This window comes from Neomonachus schauinslandi, chromosome 13 (assembly GCF_002201575.2).
Source record: "Neomonachus schauinslandi chromosome 13, ASM220157v2, whole genome shotgun sequence".
NCBI classification, from domain to species: Eukaryota; Metazoa; Chordata; class Mammalia; order Carnivora; family Phocidae; genus Neomonachus; species Neomonachus schauinslandi.
Window position 1 is genome coordinate 5,023,807 of NC_058415.1, and position 21,220 is coordinate 5,045,026.

Genomic DNA, 21,220 nt, shown 5'->3' on the forward strand with positions numbered 1-21,220 from the left:
CTGAGAACGTCCTTCTTATTCACTCGCTCGGGGTTCTCCCTCAGCCTCCCTGCGGCCTCTCAGAGCTCTCCCTCCCTGCACAGAAAAACCTTCACCTCCGTCCCTGCCACGCTGCGTTTCAGATCGTTCTTTGAAATGCCTGTTTCTTGCATGAATCTGTAAGCATATCGAGTGTACGGTTTGGCCATCACCACTGTTCTTACCCCAACATTCACTACGGTACTTCCTCGTGTTCGGATTCCAGAAATAAGCTTTTTTAGTTCTACCATGGTCTGAATATTTTCCTTTAGGTCCAGCCAAAGGTAAGTCATACATACAGGCCAGTAAAGACACTAGTTTTAAGCTGATATTGCCACATGGTGGGAAACATGGTGTGTAGTTGTCCACCTGTTGCGTGGGACCGGGGGACAGCAGAGTCAGGGGTTATGAGCTAAAAACCAAAGCAATTAATGATGAATGTAGGATTCATCTGTTTACTTAACCCGTGGTTTTGAGTGCATGTGTGTGTGTGTGTGTGTGTGTAATCATGGGGGGTTATATGTTCTAGAATTTGGAACTATGATTTTCATAAATTTTATTTATGATCCCATTCTTACAGGATAATGTAGCTCTTAAAGAATTCTTTCCCTTTACTATTTTTTCCTGTTTCTATTTCCACTCAAAGGGGCTGGTGGCTGGTCTCCACTTGTGTCAGATAAATACCAGTGGCTGCAGATTGACCTTGGAGAGAGAATGGAGGTCACAGCTGTGGCCACCCAGGGAGGGTACGGGAGCTCTGACTGGGTGACCAGCTACGTCCTCATGTTCAGTGACGGCGGGAGGAACTGGAAGCAGTATCGACGGGAAGAAAGCATCTCGGTATGTTCCTTCACTGAGAGACCTTTGTCAGAGTATGAATTACACCAATTACTCCATGTTGCTGCAAATCTGTCAGATCAAATATAGAGATGGAGTCTCCTAAAGTACTTGAAAATGTTTTCAAGTGAATATAAGACACGTGTGGCATTTTAAAATATGATACCCATGTTTAATTTATGAAATAAGTAAAAGTAAAACAATTCTGTACTGTAGTGAAATATGGAAAAACGTCTTCCCATTATTCCTTAACATAGTGTGAAATCGAAGGAATGAAGTCACATACAACCTACGGTATTTTTTGTTCCATAATCCAGTAGCTGATATCACCTTGCTGTTGTTCAGTTAAGGAAATTCATTCTTCTGAGTCCTCTAATGATTAAGTGAGATTTCTGAAGGACCCCAAACATTTAAAAATACACGTAATGGGCAGTCTCCCTATGGATGATGGCGTGTTGAGGGACAAAGGTCCAGCTCCAGCAGGAACTTGGGCACTTGTGTGGCCCCTTGTAATTCATGGGGGATAGATCTCTGGGATTCTTTGGAATCATAACTACATTAAATTATCTTACACCGCTGACGTAGTTTCTGCTTCTGATGACATACCCTTGCTTCTTTGAGAAGAATTAAATTTTGCTTGCCTGATTTTTTGAATATTAAAATATATGAAGTTTATTACATATTCAGCATTTGGAGTCTTCAAATCATAGTCTGCCCTGAAGGAGGAGCTCTGAGAGTAGAGTGTGGTAAACATCGGCCTCGTTTGCAGTTGTTTGATGGGGCAACGGATGGAGGGGTGTGGCCTGAAGAAGATTTGTCAGGTGGGGAAGGAATTACTTTCTTCTTATTATTAAAAAAACACTTGGGGCACCTGGGTGGCTCAGGCGGTTGAGCTTCTGACTCTTGGTTTCAGCTCAGGTCATGATCTCAGGGTCCTGGGATCGAGCCCCACATCGGGCTCTGCGTTCAGTGGGGAGTCTGCTTGAGATTCTCTCTCTCCCTCTCCCTCTGGTTCCCCCTCTTCCCCACTCACACGCACTCTCTCTCATGAATAAATAAATCTTTAAAAAAATACATTTTAACTGCTTGCCAGGGGCTTGGGGAAGGGAGGAATGGAGAATTACTGTTGAATGGGGACAGAGTTTCAGTTTAGAAGATGAGAAAGTTCTGGAGATGCATGGTGGTGATGGTTGCCCAGCAGTGTGATTGTTAATGGTATACAACTGCATGCTTACAAGTGGCCAAAGTGGTAAATTTTATATTATGAGTATTTACTCACAATAAAAAATATACAGTTTAGCTTCCATTTAATTTAGGCTAAGGATATTATGTAACTCTTAAAAAATTTTCTTGTCATGGTAAGAGGAAAAGTAGCAGGGAAAAAGCTATTACTTGTTAGGTCGTAGCTTATCTGTAACACTAACAAGCAACAAAATTTTAATACTCGTTGGGTAACAAATTGGCCTCATTTGAACTTCTTTAGAACTCTGTTACTTAGTATAACTTCATAGATTATGGTCTATTTAATTTTTTATCTCTGGACCTCTTTATAGTTCATTGATAAATGTTGATTTAAATTGAATTTAGAAGTAGTCAGTTGTCTAATATTAGGTAAAAGAACAAAATAGGAGAGAATTTGTGCTTGGGGGGCTGGCTGACTTAAATACCCTAAACATGCATTTGCCAAATGTGTGATCAGAAGTAGATACTGATGTTGAGCTGATTCTAAGAACACCAGGTCTAAACCAAGGTTAAGGTCAACATTAATTAAGAGTGAATAACAGTTAAAGCTTAATGAAGCATCAATTTATATGGAGAACTTTTGTTTCAAATTAAGTCTTGTTTTTTCGAAATCAGGTGTTAATGCATGCTTATTCTTAGTTGTATTAATCAAGGTTCATATTTTTACCCCCGTCCCACCCCAATACATGGTTGCAAAATTGTGACAATTCCTGTTTTTCAGCTTAGCAGCTTGGGGTGAACCATATCCAAGCACCACCGTCTGGCACCTTGTTTAAAGGAGCCCAGGGGAAGTAAGGGTCAAGAATAGTGGCATTATTGATCCTAGACCACGCAGGTGAGGACGTATGCTTGAACCCATCAGTCCTACTGGCCATTACTCAGTCAAGACTGGTGTCCCACACCTGGGGAGCTCGCTTACAGAGACCCACCTTCTCCCTCTGTGTCCTGAGCACTTCACGGTGCATGGGCCTGAGCAGAAAGTTGGTAAATGTTTACTAGATGAATGCATGAGTGGAATCTACCTTTTGGCAGGACGCTTCTCTTGAACTCCCTGCTCTGCCTGGCTTTGAAGCCCTTTGTCTCAGCTCAGGGGTTCTTGAAGCTCCAGTGCGGGCATTCCTTCTGCATTTTGATCTCCTCTAGGAAAGGGACTCATCCTTGCATTTCCTTCAGCCATCACCACAGCTTAAGTGAATTAATCTCTCTGCCCCTGACTCCGTATGTGGCTGACTCTGACCACAGTGAGTAGCACTAGTTGATAATTGTGCGATTAAACCTACAGTTTCTTGAAGAAGATCAGGCTGATTTGGCTGCTCTCTGGCCCCTCTCACACAGAGTACCTGCTCTTAATCCTAAAGCACAGACCCTCCCAGAGGCTCTACCCATTCTTCAGGTGGTTGTTTTTAATCTATGGGTTGCTGCCATTAATTTGAGAGTGAATTTCGTATAACACCCAGTGCTCTATGCGATACGTGCCCTCCTTAATACCCATCACCGGGCTAACCCAACCCCCCACCCCCCTCCCCTCTAAAACCCTCAGTTTGTAAGTCCTTAGTCTCTCATGGTTCATCTCTCCCTCTGATTTCCCCCCTTCATTTTTCCCTTCCTTCTCCTGATGTCCTCCATGCTATTCCTTATGTTTCACAAATAAGTGAAACCATATGATAATTGACTTTCTCTGCTTGACTTACTTCAGAGTGAATTTAAGATTCTAAAAAATTTCCTTGAAATATTTACACTCTTTATTAGCAAAAGTATTATTGTCATTTTCTTAGTTTTGTGCTACTACTCTAAAACATTACCAGGCACTTGGTGGCCCAACACAAGACAGAGCCATTATGTAGGTCTGAAGCCCACTATACCTGGCTGGGTCCTCTGGGTAAGGTGTTGGCAGAGCTGCATTTTTTTCTCCTCCAAGGTGTCTGGAGATCCCCAGGATCTTCAGGTTCTGTGATCCACTGAGGGGACTCACAGGACCAGTGTGTAGTCATAAAACTATGATTTATACAGGATAAAAAGCAAAATGAGTAAAGGAAAAAGGTGCATGCGGTGAAGTCCATAGGAAACCAGGATAAGCTTCCATGAGTCCTCTCCAAGTGGGGACACGTGGAATGTGCTGAATTCCCTCCAAAACAAGTTATAGTAATCCATGTGAGGTGTTGTCAACCAGGGAGGAGGCTCATTAGAGACTCAGCATCCAGGGTATTTACTGGGGGCTGGTCACATAGGCACCCTCCTTGCAAGACCCCTTGGAAGATGGGTATTGAGTATAAACTGCACTGTTTGCACAAACATTAGGCACAGTGAGCCACTGTCATTATTAGGGTCTTGGGAGTGGGCCAGCCTTGAGATCTGAATCAGTCTAGGTGATTTGGGAGTCCAACCACACTGTGAAGAGGATGATTCAAGTGGTCTCTGGCTCAGCTGTACCCAAGAGGGAGCCCTGCCCCTGCCTCCCCTCCACCTTCCATGGGTTAGCTACTGGCATGTATTTCCCTGTATAGAAGGATGGGTTCAGAAGTCTGGGGAAGCATTCTGACTTGCCTGGCTCCGGCTGAGGGACCATCTGAAAACTCACATCTGTGGTTGTTGGAAGAGTCCACGTCACCAGGTGGCTCCCTCTGCCCCACCATAGGCACTGAAGCTCCTGAGCTCTGGGTGGAGCCATGTAAGGACCTAGTGGCCACCCTAATGGGCTGGCATGGGCTTAGAAGGGAGGGATGCTGGAAGGGCCATATTTTCAAATTTCCTATTCTTCATCTCTCTTTATGATCCTTTGCTTTCTTTTATATTTCTCTGCTTTCCTCTGCCTGTACATCACATCTTTCTACTCCTATCCTCCCCTTCTCTATAAGAGAGAGGACATGGATTATCATGGGCCCTACAACTCAACAGGTGGCCCACAGTCCATCAGCATCACCTGGGATCTTGACAGAAATATGGAATTTCAGCCCCCATCCTGGCCTACTGGATCCAGATCTGCATTTTAACAAGATTCCCAGAGGATCCCAGAAATGCTGACTGAAATAACCCAAGTCCCATCTGTGGGAGAGATTGTTCTGTTCCTTAACTAACCTTACCTGCCTGGATCACAGGAGATCGCGCCTCTCCTGGAGGACACAGCTTATCCCATGCACATGTTACCCTGAGCACATGATCCTTCCTGTAATGGGACCTTAGGAACCTCACCCCATTGTCCTTTGGCTGCAGAACACCCTCTTTCTCCCCAATAGCCGCTAACCTAGTAGAACAAAGCCCAGAGTGTCTTCTCGTTGCTTTTATCAATAACAACCAAATGCTTAAAGTTAGTACCATCTTTGAGAACTGTATTATTTCCTGGATCTGTACATTTTGCATTAATTAGTGTTTTATTCTTTCCATTATAAACTCATCAGAACTCAAATTCAAATACTATATCTCTTAGGAATTCAAGATGGGGCTGTTACTCAGAATGCACTGACAACTTAGAATTTAAGTGGATTTTTCTTCCTATGCAGGATGTTTGTGTGAGAAAGGCATTCGTCTAAGAACGGACTGATAAAATGTATTTGAAAAAAAAAAAAACAAGAAAAGAAATTATTTGAAGTAAACATAGGATTGAGTATAAATAATTCTATTGAATAAATTTCTTTTGCCTTGAAAAAATGTGTTATCAGTAGGTCCTCGGGTGAAAATAAAAAGAGAAATAGCAAACCATTTGAAACTTTATTCTACTTTGGATAATTTACAGCCTAAACCAAGTAGAAAATGTCGACTAATTCGCGAAGCTAATTACTATTGTATTGAAAGACACAACAACCTTATAGTGCTCTACAAGAGCAACAAAGATGACTCCAAAGATTTAAGGTAGAAGAAATGACAAGAAAATATTGGAAACAAGACAGATGGGATGGGGGGGTGTTTGTTACATCTGCAGTGGTTTATTTATTTGAGAGAAGGAGCTGATGCACCTGTAGCAAAATATTCGCCTTGTTAAATCCAGATCACAGGTACATGTGTGTTTGCTTTTTAAGATATGTTTGAAATGTGGCATAACCAAAAAAACCCCCAAATATTGAATTCAGGTTTAAAAGACCCATGGTTACTTGGTATAAATAGAAAAATCATGAGACCCATACATGATTTCAAAATAAAGAGGGATAAGAACCGTGTCCAATCATGATAAGAACAACTTGAATCAGAAATAAGGAAGAGTGTTTGTGTGCAAGGAAGTAGGCACTCTGCTAAGTAGGAAGCTTTGCTGGGAGCTGAAGTGGAAATTCACCTGACACAGATTCATATTAGTTCAGTCATTTAAATCGTGTTGGTTTATTTCAGGTCTAGGTGCATACATTTATTATTGAGTAGACAACCCAACAGAGCCAAGCCCCACCTCACATGGGTGGTTGCAGAAAGGGTCTGTAGGGTCTGCGAGGTCAGACCTGGGGCTTATGCCAATGCCAGGCTCACCAGTTCCAAGTTCAGCTCTGAGACCGATTGGTTTATAGCAGAATGGGAGCGACACTTCGACGATTCTGTTGTCAGTCACTTCTGTGTACTCAGCCTTGTTGGGGACATGGGTGTCACCCTCTTAACCATCCAGCTCATCACACACAGCATATTGATCACAGCGACTCTGTACCATACTTCATTGATTGCGCTTACCATTGTGGACCACGATTGGATTTTCCATACGTGTCTTCCCTTCCTGGGCTCTAAGAGCCATTAGGTCAGCAAGTGATCTCCCCGGAGGCCCAGGGCTATTACAGTTTCTCAGTAAAGGGCTGTTGGATTGAATTAAGGGAAAGCTGTTCTCAGACCTCAACCAGATGGGTAGTTAAGGATATGGAAACCTTAGCCAACCATGGGATGCTGTTTATGCAGTGGGAGGCTTTTGGTGCCAAATCTGAGAGTGAGAAGAAGTTTAACACTGTTTCCCCACAAAGCTGTACAAGGATGATGCCCTATTGAGCCTAAGGTGGTCCCATGTGCCTTTAACTGCAGGTCTCAGTGACAATAGAGATAAATGCTGGATTCCATCCATGGAAAACTCGGAGCACCTGGAAAGGTTGAGGCAGAGAAGTACATGAGCCATCTGAGCTGCAACCACAAAGTAACCAGGGGCTCCCCAGAGGCAGGGTGTCCTGTAACAACTACTTTTGTCAGTGCTCCCTGCTTTACGTGCAGAACTAACTTCCTTCCTTCCTTCCTTCCTTCCTTCCTTCCTTCCTTTCTTCCTTCCTTCCTTCCTTCCTTCCTTCCTTCCTTCCTTCCTTCCTTCCTTCCTTCCTTCCTTCCTTCCTTCCTTCCTTCCTTCCTTCCTTCCTTCCTTCCTTCTTTGTCAATGATAATCCTCCCCAACCCGAAAAGCTTCACTCTGTACTGAAATTGCTTATACACTCCCTTTTTTCTCATTTCTCACGCACTACTCTCTTTTACTCCATTCATTCATCTCGTGCTTATTTCACCTCTGTTCTGGAGTCAGGGACTCTGGCTTGTTTCTCTCCCAATCCTTTGTACCTACTTCATTAAAAGTAGGATTTTTTTTTATTCATTGAAAGAGCACAAAAATAAAAATGCTTTTTGTGTTAAGCAAGAAAAGTGAATGATGGAAAAATTAAATTCTTACCAAAAAAGTTTCTCCAGCAGCGCAGTCATTGAAAGGAAATGCCGCTGAGCCGAGTCTCAGGGAGGCAGAAGGCAGGGAAGCTCAGGGAGCATCTCCAGCAGGATCTCCTAGAAATTCTTCCTGCCTGTTGCAACTCGGGCAGCTCAGCTTCAGAGGATGTTGTACTAATAGTTGGTCTCAGATGGAGTGACAATCAACTCTACAATTTCTACAGATACTGTAAATACACAGAATGCATAAGGGTGATGTGTACTTGGGGGTCTCTGTGGAGGATTTCCTGGGCCTTTCATTTTGACATAAGAGATTCAAAAGTGGCTTGGTGCCAGACTGGTTGGGGTCTTGAGGAGATGGCCCCTGTGTGAGGGGTAGTAGTTGAGACCACTGTTGTGTTCACATCTCCTGATAACTCCTTTGGTTTTATGCCCACCTGCAGTAAGAACAATTTTCTGCCTTTGATGCAAGCACATTTTATGCATTTGTATACACAAAGGCAGCAATGAAATAAATATTAATATTTTGCAAAAGAGGATGTCAGGTTTTGAGTATTTAAAAAAATGTTAATGTCGCCAGTCTTAAAACTTTGAGATGATGAGAATTTCTGATTAGCAATCCTCAAACTTTCCAGGCATCAGTTCAGAAGCTGGATGTCATCTAAATATTCCCTCAGACTGAGAGAAATATCGGTGTAGACCAGGGGTCTGCAAACTTTTTCTGTAAAGAGACAGATAACAAATATTTTCAGTGTTACAGACCATACAGTCTCTGTTGTGACTATTTAACTCTTCCATTGTGTGAAAGCAGCCACAGGCATTATGTAAATGAACAAGTGTGGCTGTGTTCTAATAAAACTTTATTTACAAAAACATGCAGCCAGCTGCATGTGGCTCTGGACTACAGGTTGCTTGATCCCTGGTTTAGTCCATTTTGTATCTATTTAAGGTGTGAGGTAGGGATCGGGGCTTATTGATTTTTTTCCAGATGGGTACCTAGTTGTTCCAGTATCATTTACTGAGCAGTATTAAGCAGGGAATAGTATTAACACTGATGTAAAATAGATGCCTGTTCACCAATTAAATAGATCAGTGCTTCTCAACATTTCTGTCATGAGGGTCCTATGGGTGAGTTGTCTTCATAAATGGGCTGTGTTACTTAGGTAAAAAGTAGTCTTTCCCCTTATTTTTTGTTCATCTCCGGATTAAGTTTTAAACTTCTACTTCTGCCTTATTTCAGAACTTGTCTCAGAGAGAATAAATTTGGGGTTTCCCTTACTTTTGAGAATATGGAGGGCTTTTTAAAAGCACTTATTCCATGTGACCTGAAAAGATGAATGTGTTAAGCCCTCCTCTCTAAGTCTCTATCCTTACATTCTCAAGTTATTAAGTGCATTCTGATAGAGGAGGAAATAATACAAGAGGCATAAAAATTAGAAATGAAGATAAATTATCATTATATGCTCTTTGAGAACATAAGAAACTCTCCTGAGAAATAATTTAAAAAAATAAAATAACTCAGCAATGTACTGCCTTATGAAAGTAATTTCCAAAATTAATTAATTTCTCTTTGTACCTATAAGTAATTAGCTAAGAGATAAAGGAACCATGGACCTCATTTATAATAGAATCACAAACAATAAAATTGACAAGAAATGCTCCAGTAAATATTTAAGACACCATTAAGGGGTATAAAAGAAAAGTGGGATTAATCCCTGTCCTCAGGTATCAAGACTTGATAGTGTAATGATGTATGCTCATCCTAAACTAACCCTGAAATAAAATGAGGTCTTTCTAAATTTCATCTTAAAATGTTTTCATGCAGAAATAGCCACAGCGATTGGTAAAAACAATAGCATTAAAGGGAATTATTCCTGTTAAGTTAGTAAAATGCCTTACAAAGTTTAAATCTAGCTGTTTGAAACTACTTAATATTAATATTGTTTATATTAGCATATTAATGCAAAGATTAGTGAAGAAACACAATAGGGTTCATTAATAAATGTATTTATAGAATTAGCAAACAATAAATGTGGCATTTCAAATCAGTGAGAAAAAATGGATTATTCAATAAACGATACTGGACAACCTAGAAAAAATAAAGGTTGATCCCTACTTTATACCTTAAATAGATACAATTTAAAATAAATCAGCCACAGAGAAAGGACTAGACGCAATTAGAAAATGTTTTGTATGGATAATTGGAGAGAGCATGCTAAGCAAAATGGGAGACCCAGATGCTACAAAAGAAAAGACTGATAAATCAGATTAATTTGAAAATGATGTGTGGAAAAAAATGCCGTGAGAAGACACCAAACATAAATTGGGGAAAATTTAAATATATATGACAAACAGTAAGTTTTCTTCATTTATAAAGCATTCTTTTTTATTTATTTATTTATTTATTTATTTATTTATTTGAGAGACAGAGAATGAGAGAGAACAAGCACATGAGAGGGGGGAGGGTCAGAGGGAGAAGCAGACTCCCTGCCGAGCAGGGAGCCCGATGCAGGACTCGATCCAGGGACTCCAGGATCATGACCTGAGCCGAAGGCAGTCGCTTAACCAACTGAGCCACCCAGGCGCCCTATAAAGCATTCTTATAAATAAATGGGTAAGGTTTAAAAAATCATTTAAAAATGGGTAAAGATAGAAATAGGCAGTAAACAAAAATGAAACAGAGAAGTTTATAAATGCATGAAAAGTTCACTCTCACAAACCTTTGGAGGGTGATTTCCATAAAATTAAATAAAAGTGTCCCAAACACCTGTTTAGCTCTGAAGATGACAATCCCAAAGGAGCAGCACCTTAAATCTACACCAAGTAGAAATTCTGCTTCCGGGAATGAGTCCCATGGGGACACGTGAGCTGCACAGAAAGTGCTTATGAGAACAATGCTCACGTCCTTGTTTCTGGTCACGATCTGGTTCTCTGCCAGTAGATGAGCACATAGATAAAGTATGATACCTCCATTTTATGGAAGGGTATAGCATTACATAGAATGCGTTCCTTTGAAAAGAGGGAGGTAAATCTATTTATTGACAAAGAGCTTCAGGAAACATTATTTTAAAGCAAGGAAAAGTGATGCATACGTACACTGTGCTCCCATTCGAAGTTCCCGAGATGAACAAATACATACATATGCATGCAAACATTTGGAATAATTCTGGAAAGATACACAACAAATTAGAAATAGCATTTCTCCCTATGGGGAAAGGACTAGAGGCTAAAAATACACAGTAATTGTTATTTTTAAACTACAGGTATATATTGCTGTTCAATTAAGTACTAGGTGTTGAAAGGATTTAAAAAAACAAAAAAATACAAAATAGTTCTTTTTATTGTGGTAAAAAAACACATAACATTAAATTTACTATCTTAACCAGTTTTGGGTGTTCTGTAGTGTTAAGTATATTCATATTGTTGTGCAACGCATCTCTAGAAGTTTCTCATCTTGTAAAACAGAAGGTCTGAACACACTGAACACAAATTTCCCCTTCCTCCTCTCCCCAGCCGTCGGAAACCACATTTTTACTAACTGTTTCTATGATTTTGACTGCTTTAAATGCTTCGTGTAAGTGGAATCATATAGTATGTGTCCTTTTGTGACTGGCTTATTTCATTCAGCATAATGTCCTTGAGATTCATCCATGTTGTAGCATGTGACAGGATCTCTTTCTTTTTTTTCTTTTTTTTTTTTTTTAAAGATTTTATTTATTTATTTGAGAGAGAGAGAGAGAAACAGCATGAGAGGGGATAGGGTCAGAGGGAGAAGCAGGCTCCCCGCCGAGCCGGGAGCCCGATGTGGGACTCGATCCCGGGACTCCGGGATCATGACCTGAGCCGAAGGCAGTCGCTTAACCAACTGAGCCACCCAGGCGCCCAACACATTTCTTTCTTTTTTTTTTTTTTAAAGATTTTATTTATTTGAGAGAGAGAATGAGAGAGAGCACATGAGAGGGAGGAGGGTCAGAGGGGGAAGCAGACTCCCCGCCGAGCAGGGAGCCCGATGTGGGACTCGATCCCGGGACTCTGGGATCATGACCTGAGCTGAAGGCAGTCGCTTAACCAACTGAGCCCCCCAGGCGCCCAGGATCTCTTTCTTTTTAATGGCTGCATAATATTCCATTGTATTGCTATACCACATTTTGTTTATCTATTGCTATGATCTGAATGTTTGTGTCCCACCCAGATTCATCCACTGTAACCCAAACCCCCAACGGTGATGATGGTGTTAGTAGGTGGGACCTTCGGGAGGTGCTTAGGTCATGAGAGGGGAACCCCCTTGAAAATGATGGTGCCTTGTAAAAGAGGCTCAAAGATATCTCTACCCTGTTCTGCCCTGTGAGGACATAGTGAAAGTGTGCAGCCCAGAAGAGGGCCCTCACCTGACCATGTTGGCACACCAGCCTCAGACTTCCAGCCTCCAGAACTGTGAATGGTAAATTTCTGTTGTTTAGAAGGCACCCTGTCTATGGTATTTTGTTCTCCTAGCCTGAACGGACCAAGGTATCAATTCATCCATCAATGGCCACTTGAGTTGCTTCTACCTCTTGGCTATTGTGAATAATACTGCATTGGGGCGCCTGGGTGGCTCAGTTGGTTAAGCGACTGCCTTCGGCTCAGGTCATGATCCCAGGGTCCTGGGATCGAGTCCCACATCGGGCTCCCGGCTCAGCGGGAAGCCTGCTTCTCCCTCTCCCACTCCCCCTGCTTGTGTTCCTGCTCTCGCTGTCTCTGTCTCTGTCAAATAAATAAATAAAATCTTTAAAAAAAAAAAATACTGCATTGAACATGGGTGGGAACCTGTCTCGTGGAGATCCTGCTTTGAATTTTTTTGGACGTAGACGTAGAAGTGTAATTGCTGAATATGGTGATTCCATTTTAAGTTTTTGAGGAAGCTCCAAACTCTTTTCCACAGCGGCTGCACCACTTTGCATTCCCACCAACAGCACACAAGGGTTCTAATTTTTCTGCATCCTTGTCTACATAGTGTGTTTGTGTGGTTCTCTTACCCTTGAGATTTGTAGGGAGAGGCAATCCCCCATGGACTCCAAGAGGCCCTAATGTCCTTGCTGGATATGCCAAGAGCTCAAGACCCTGGCTGTGGTTTATGCAGGCTATACTCAGAGTGTATCAGAATAGCAATCCTGAGAAATGAGGGGCTGCCTCCCCCAGACTAAGTCCAGGTTTGCTTCTGCTCACTCTAAGTGGATCCCCCCAAGCTCTGTGCTCTTGTCCTCTAAAGCAGTAGGACCCTTTGCATCTCTGTGGTACTCAGGAAGGCATGATGAGCTGGCCCCTTATTCACAAAGCCATGTCTTCTCTGTCAGGTGAATGGCTTCCAAAATGGTGTCATTTCCCAGCTATTTTCCTGGATGACCATGACTGACATGATGCCCAGGGTCTCCCTGATGGCATTTGGAAACTTTCAGTTACTGACTTTTCTCTTTTATGGTGCTTCTATGCTGGCCTTTCTCCCCAGATTATACCCTTGACATATATTGTGTCAAATCTAAGATCTATAGGCTCGTGGCTAAAAGTCGTATCATTCATGCTGTCTTTTTATTACACATAAAAAAAATTAAAAATATGCTCGCTACTTATTTGAGATTGTCAGCTGAAATGAGGATTTAGGCTTGAGTGTCCTTCATGTAAATAGAATCTTAAGTCATCTCCACTGTGAATATATTCCTATTATAGGCTTTTTGATGATACAGATAAGAATAAATACTATTCCAATTTAAGGAAAACTTTTTTAGGTGACTTTCTTCTTGCATATAAAAGGGCAAGCTACCTCTGGAATTACGGTACAGAGGTCTGCATGGAGATGAGCGTGTCTGTCCTGTGTCTGTCCACCAAGTGAGCTTCACACCTGAGACACCCACTCCCCTGCCAGTCATTTTCCCAGTTAACGCTGTGCTGCGCTCAGAACTCTCTGTTTACTTTCTTTTTTTTTTTTTTAAAGATTTTATTTATTTATTTGAGAGAGAGAATGAGATAGAGAGAGCATGAGAGGGGGGAGGGTCAGAGGGAGAAGCAGACTCCCCGCTGAGCAGGGAGCCCGATGCGGGACTCGATCCTGGGACTCCAGGATCATGACCTGAGCCGAAGGCAGTCGCTTAACCAACTGAGCCACCCAGGCGCCCTCTGTTTACTTTCTTATTGGCATAATCGTCTTTTTCCTTATGCCCTTGAGGAGAAATCAGTTAAAACTCTCAAAGAGCCCAGTTTTGAGAAAGAATCCAAGGTCAGAGCCCTTTTTCCAGAAGGAGCTGTGAGCAAGAAAGGAGAAGGGCAGGCAGCGGAAGTCCCAGAACTTTGCCTCACATTACGTCTGTGACCAAGAGAGAGAAGTTTAAAATAAATCTCATTTGATGTGCATTAGGCAATTGTACTTTATTTGGATTTGAAGTCCCATCTTCTATTGTGTATGTTTTAATGGTCTTAATCATTCAAACCTGAGTGGCTTATCTTCCTTTCAGAGCTTTGAACATTGTAAGGATTCAATAGCCTTCTTTTTTAAAAGAGAGAAGAGAAAATTTTCGGGAGCAGCGGAAAGAGACCCCCGGGGAGCTTGCGTGCATGCTGCAGCAAAAGCTTTATTAGCCAAAGTTCCCGCTGAGGGAAAATTCAGACACAGGAAAAGCTCGCAGAAAAGTGTCCCGAAAATGGAATGCAAAGTTGCTGTGGCAATGCTTTTTCATCCAAATAATAATAAGTGAAATGCTCAATGCATCCATTACATTGCTAATAGATTTTCTACCCTTAAATTAAATAAATCCATTCATTGATTATTTAAGGAAGCTCACAGTGATCTCCTGGCTCTCTTGGAAAACCTGCCTCTCAGATACTCCCGGGCACCTTTAGCGGGAAAGGAATGAAGGCTATCCCTGTAAGATTTTCCTAGGTACTGTTGACTAAGTACCTAGGGCTCAAAACAACAGAAATTTATTCTTGCACAATTCTGGAGGCTAGAAGTCTGAACTCAATCTGTTGACAGGGCCACGCTTCTCCTGAATGGTCTAGGGGAGAATCTTCCATGTCCTTCTCATAGTTTTTGATGTTGTTGGCGATTCTTGGGGCCCCTGGCTTGCAAATGCATCATCACTCCGATGTCTGCCTCTGTCATCGTGTGGCATCTTCCTGTGTCTTCATGTCATCTCCCCTCTGCTCTTGTCTCTCCTCTTCTTATAAAGACCCAGTCATATTGGATCAAGGCCCATCCCAATGCCCTCATCTTAACTTGACAATTGCAAAGACCGGATTTCCAAATAAGGTCACATTCACAGGTTCCGGAGTTAGGATTCCAACATACCTCAATGTGACAATGGCCAGGAAGGACAAAGGTGGCTGTAGTCACACGATATTTATTGGACAGGAGGAGAGATACTTTCTCATATTGACGGTTGTGACCATTTTTTGTAAGGGAGGAAGGACAATAATCTGGAATTGACAGGAAATTGAAAAAAAAATGCTTTTGGACTCCCTGGCAAATAGAACATGGGAAAATGAGCAAACAGCACCCCCAAGTGCTACATGGAGTAGGACCCAGAAAGGGAAGCTGGTGTGTGAGTCAAGGTGATGCATGGTGGCTGGCATCTAACATTTGCTGAGTGGTTATCGGAGCCAGGCATAGTTTCAGATGTTCAAGGTGCATTATATCATTTCATCTTGTTCAACAAGTGTCTTCATGTTACAAAACAAGAAACTGAAGCTCAGAGTTACACAATGGTCAGTTTCGTTGCTACCCTTGAATATTGCTGGATCTGATCAATGCAGTCCTTCATTTTCCTTTTCGTTATTGTTCTTGTTTTCACCTGCTTTGAGATAGCTTCCCAGCACACGCAGAAGAAAGCCTTAGAGAACGGGAGGGAGGAGACAATCAGAGGATGGTTGTGCTCTTGGTGAGGTAGAAGCAGATCTGGGTCACCCAAGGCTTAGGTTTTGCAGGTGAAGGTGTACCCAAGGACAGTGGTCAGGAAATGTCTGGGGACTTGCTGCCCTTAGGATCCTCAGTGGCATTCCAAAATGATGTGGTTTGGCTACCGTCCCATCCCAGCCTGTGCGATCTTGTTCAGAGTTCTCACACGGTGCCTCTGCCGATTCTTTCTCTCCGGTGGGAGTGAGATGTAGAGCAGGCATGGCAGTTTCCTCCAGGTTTGGGACCAGCAAAGAGAGCTGCTCAGCATTGGGAAAACACGTTGCCTGCCTCATCCAGGGCTGTGGACTTGCTCAGCATCTCAGGGCATCTTGGTTCGGGGAAATGCAAGACAGTGAAGTCTGCCATGCTAGACCTGCCTCTGGTTTTCTGCGGCTCTTGTTTGGACACAGTGTCTCTGAGCTTGGTTCTCTCTCTGCCTTTCTGGCTTTCATATCCTTTCTTTCTGAAGCCCCTGTAATAGGAGACCCTCCTCTGCAGCCCTTACACATCTTGTTCTCTGGATCACTTCAAACCCAGAGCCTGGTCCTGGGGAACCACTGCAGGCCAAGAATGAACCCCAAAGAATCGAGAAATCAGGCAAGGGAATGCAGGTGAGAGGCGGCCGGGAGGTCCTGGCACCATCTGCACGTGCAGAGCCTGAGACGGGCGGCTTGACTGTGCCAGCCTCCCTCCATCCACCCCCGGCTGGGGCTGGACAGCGCCCCAGATCCAGTGCTCTCCATTCAGCAGTTCAGTGTCATTTTCAAATCTCATTTTAAGTTTCCTTTCTCATTCACACTTTGCGGCTGAATGTGCTTCATTTTTGCTTTTTGCTTTTTTCTCCTGATTTTAGCATTATGACTTCCAAGTTATACTTTTTTTTTTTCCATTTGCTGCTTTCCTCTTAGACATTTTATGTTGTTTGCCAAAAGCTGATTTTGTTACCTCAGTCCTGCTTAGCCTATTTGGCAGCCTCTTGATATGATCCCTCTCCTGCTTTGTGTTCCCCAAGAAGCGGAGTGGGGACAGGCTCACAGACAACCTTCTGGGAGAGGCTGCTACCGTTCTCAGGGCGCAGGGCAGTTTCGGTCAGACCTGGCTGCTCAGCCATACGCACCACGCCCGGGAAAATCATAAGGGGGTGGGAGGTGGAGTCTCTGCCTTTATCCTGATGGAATCATGGGATTGTAACTTCCTGTGTTTCAGTGTTTTATTTAGATTCATGATTCAGAGTTCATTAACCTGAAGATGTAAAGGTGTTGGTGCTGAAAACACCTAGATTAAGAGTGGGCATTTTGGGTGCCTGGGTGGCTCAGTCGGTTAAGCATCTGCCTTTGGCTCGCGTCATGATCCCAGGGTCCTGGGATGGAGTCCTATGTTGGGCTCCCTGCTCAGCGGGGAGCCTGCTTCTCCCTCTGCCCCTCCCCCTGCTTGTGCTCTCTCTCTCTCTCAAATAAATAAATAGAATCTTCAAAAAAAAAAGTGGGCATTTTGAGACCCTCACTGTGTGAAGTTGATGGTGGGTATATTCCCACTGTGTGAGTACAGGTGAGAAATTGTGTCACGCGTTCTGCCACTCTGTGACTCCAAACGAGGCGTGATGGCAGCTGGGTCCTGTGTCACTGATGTGAAGTTGGGGATGGGCATGGTGGCAGACACACAGGGTCACCAGGAGAACTGCACTGGGGTGCTGGGGTGGGTGGGGTTCCCATCACCCCAGGGAGTTCATGTTTAGGAATTGGGTTTCTCACTGGATCACAGATCAGGCTGGGTCTCATTCACATGAATGAAAACACACCTTTTGTTTAAATATTTTTTATTGTGGTAAAATATACATAACATAAAAGTTACCTTTGTAACTATTTTTAAGTAGACGGGTCAATGGCATTAAGCATATTCACATTGTGCGTCACTGTTACCACCATCCATCTCCAGAATCCTTTCTGTCTTCCCAAACTGACTCACTCCCCTTTAGATACTAATTCCCCATTCCTCCCTTTCTCCGGACCCCGGCACCCACCATTCCATTTTCTGTCTCTATGAGTTTGACTCATCTAGCTACCTCATCTAAGTAGCATCATACAATTTTTGTCCTTTTGTGACTGGCGTATCTTACATAGCATATTGTCCTCAAGGTTCATCCATGCTGTGGCATGTGTCGAATTTCCTTCATGTTAAGGCTGAAGAGTGTTCTACTGCATGGATATGCCACAGTTCGTCTATCCACTCATCTGTTGATATATACTTGGACTGTTTCCACCTTTTGGCTGTAGTGAATAATGTTGCTGTGAATTTTGGTGAACAAATATCTCTCTGAGACCTTGCTTTCAGTTCTTTTGGGTATATACCAAGAAGTGGAATTGCTGGATCATATGGTAATTCTATTTTTAATTTTTTGAAGAACTGTCTGCTTTGCTGCACTGTTACATTCCCACCAGCGCACATGGGTTCCAGCTCATCCTCATCAACACATCTTATTTCCCATTAAAAAAAAATAGCCAAAGGGTGTGAAGTGGTATCTCACTGTAGTTTTGATTTGCATTTCCCTAATGACTACTGATATTGAGAATCTTTTCATGTGCTTATTGGGCATTTGTATATCTTCTTTGGATGAATGTCTATTGAAGTACTTTATGCATTTTAAAATCGAGTTGTTTGATTTTTTTTTGGTTGGGATGTACGAAGTTTTTTATGTATTCTGGATATGAACCCCTAATCAGATATATGATTTGCAGATATTTTCTGTCATTCATGGGTTGCCTTTTCACTCTATTGATAGCATTCTTTGATGCACAAAAGTTTTAATTTTGATGTATTTGAATTTATCTATTTATCTTATGTTTTCTGTGCTTTTAGTGTTGTATCCAAGAAATCATCACCAAATTTAATGTGATAAAGCTTTTGTCCTGTTTTTCTTCCCTAAGAGTTTTTATAGCCTTAGGTCTTACGCTGAGGACTTTGATTCATTTTGATATGTTTTTGTATATGGTATAAGGTGAAGGTCCATTCTTACTCCTTTGCATACTAATATCCAATTTCCCCAACATCCGTTGTTGGAAAAACTGTCCTTTCCCTGTTGAATAGTCCTGGCACCCATGTTGAAAATTATTTGTAGATCACTTTGGGAAGCATTGGCATCTTAAAAGTATCAAGTTTTCCCAAACATGAGCATGGTGTGATTTTCCGTTTGTATGTGTCTTCTTTAATTTCTTTCAGCAACATTTTGTAGTTTACAGTGTACAAATCTACTGCCTCTTGGCTAAGATTATTCCAATGTATTTTATTCTTTTTGATGCTGTTGTAAATGGAATTGTTTTCTTAGTTTCCTTTTTAAATTATTCATTGCTAGTGTATTGAATTGCAGCAGATTTTTGTATTTGATTTTGATCAGCTATCATTGATTAGTTCTAAAATTGTTGTTGTTGTTGTTGTTGTTTTCCTGGAATCTTTAGGGTTTTCTACATATAAGATCATGCCATCTGCAAACAGAGATAATTTTACTTATTTCTTTCCAATTTAGATCCCTTTCATGCCTAATGGTCTGGCTCGTACTTCCAGTATTATGTTTAGTAGAAGTGACAAAATCTGGCATCCCTGTCTTGTTCCTGATCTTAGAGGAGAAGCTTTTAACCTTTCACTGTGGAGTGTGATGCTCACTGTGGGTTTTTTCATATATGTCTCTTACTATATTGATGTAGTTTCTTCTATTCCTAGTCTGTTGAGTGCTTTTATCATGAAAGTGTGCTGAATGTTGTCAAATGCTTTTTCTGCATCAATCGAGATGATCATGTGGCTTTCCTTTCCTTTTGCAATGTGGCGTATGACATTAATTTTTTCTCGTATATTGAATCATTCTTGCATTCCAGGAATTAATCCCATTTGGTAATGGTGAATAATCCTTTTCATATGCTGCCAAATTCAATTTGCTAATATTTTGTTGACGATTCTTGCACTGCTCTTAATAAGGGATGTTGGTCAGTAGTTGTCTTTTCTTGTAGTATCTCTGGATTATGAAGTAATGCTGGCCTCATTGAATGAGTTAGGGAGTTCTCTCTCCTCTTCATATTTGTGGAAAAGTTTGAGAGGATTGGTGTTAGTTCTTTAACTTTTGGTAGAAATCACCAGTGAAGCCATCAAGTCCAACGCTTTTCTTTGTAAGGAGACTTGATGACTGATTCGGTAGCCTAACTTGTTATGGGTCTGTTCATACTTTCTTTCTTTTTGCATTAGTCTTGGTGAAGTTTCATGTTTCTAGGAATTTATCCATTTCATCTCGATTATTCAATTTGTTACTATATAGTGTTCACAGTACTCTCTTATAACCCTTCCCTATCTGTAAAATCTGTAGTTATGATCTACTTTCATTGCTGCCTTTAGCTGTTTGAGTCTTCTCTCTTTTTTTATTAGTCAGCATAGCTAACGGTTTGTCAATTTTTGATTTTTGAAGAATCAACTCTTGGTTTTGTGGATTTTCTCTGGGTTTCTATTCTCTATTCTGCTTATCTTGTTTTGCTTATCTTATTTTTATTCTCTATTTTGCTATCTCCATTTTGCTAATCTTTATTATTTTCTTCCTCTGTTAGCTTTTAATTTGTTCTTCTTCTTCTAGTTCCTTATGGTATAAATTTAGGCTGCTGATTTTGAGATATTTCTTCTTTTTCAATATAAGCATTAATAGTTATAAATTTCCCTATGCTGCATCCCATAAGCTTTGGTAGGTTGTGGTTTCATTCCCATTTGTCTCAATACATTTTCACATTTCCTTTGTGATTTATTCCTTGGCTCATTTGTTGTTTAAGGTGGTGATGTTCAATTTCCACATATTTGTAGATTTTCCAGTTTTCCTTCTGATATTGATTTCTGGTTTCATTTCATTTTGATCAGAAAAGATACTTTGCATGATCTCCACCTTTCTAAATTTTTTAAGACTTGTTTTATGGGCTAACATCTAGTCTATACTGGAGAATGTTCCATGCCTTTTTGAAAAAGATGTGTATTCTACTGTTGTTGTATGGAACGTTTTGTAGATCTCTGTTGTGACCAATTGGCTTATAGTGTTGTTCAGGTCCCCTAATTCTTTACTGATCTCCTGTCTGATTGTTCTGTCTGTTATCGAAAATGTGGCATTGAAGTCTCCTTCTGTTATTCCAGATCAATCTATTTCTCCCTTCAGTTCTGTCAGTGGTTTGATATATCGGTGCTCTGATGTTGGTTTGCACATATATTTATAATTCTTACATCCTTTTGGTGAATTGACCTTTTATCATTGCATAATGTTCTTCTTTGTTGCTTGAAACACTTTTTGCCTTAGACTGTTTTGTCTGATATTAGTATACCATCCCTGCTCTTTTGGTTACTAATTGCATGGAGTATCTTTTTCTATCCTTTTTACTTCCAAACCTATGCTTGCGTCCTTATATCTAAAATGAGTATCTTACCAATAGCATAAATTTGTATCCTGGGTTTTTTTGTTTTTATTTTCGGTTTTGGTTTTTTGGTATCATTCTGCCAATTTATGTCTTTTGATTGGGGAGCTTAATTCACTTACATTTAAAGTGATTACTGGTAGGGACAGCCTACTGTTGCCATTTTGCTAATTGT

General features: G+C 41.4%; 1 protein-coding gene across 1 annotated transcript in view; it reads left to right on the forward strand.

Moving 5' to 3' along the window:
• The first annotated feature begins 717 nt into the window (after positions 1–717).
• LOC110584359 (contactin-associated protein-like 3) overlaps positions 718–21,220 on the forward strand; it is a 141,030-nt gene continuing 120,527 nt past the window's right edge. Inside the window, exon 1 of the mRNA XM_021694387.1 lies at positions 718–858. Coding sequence (XP_021550062.1) covers positions 733–858 — 126 coding nt within the window. The 5' untranslated portion in view covers positions 718–732. The remainder of the gene's footprint in view (positions 859–21,220) is intronic.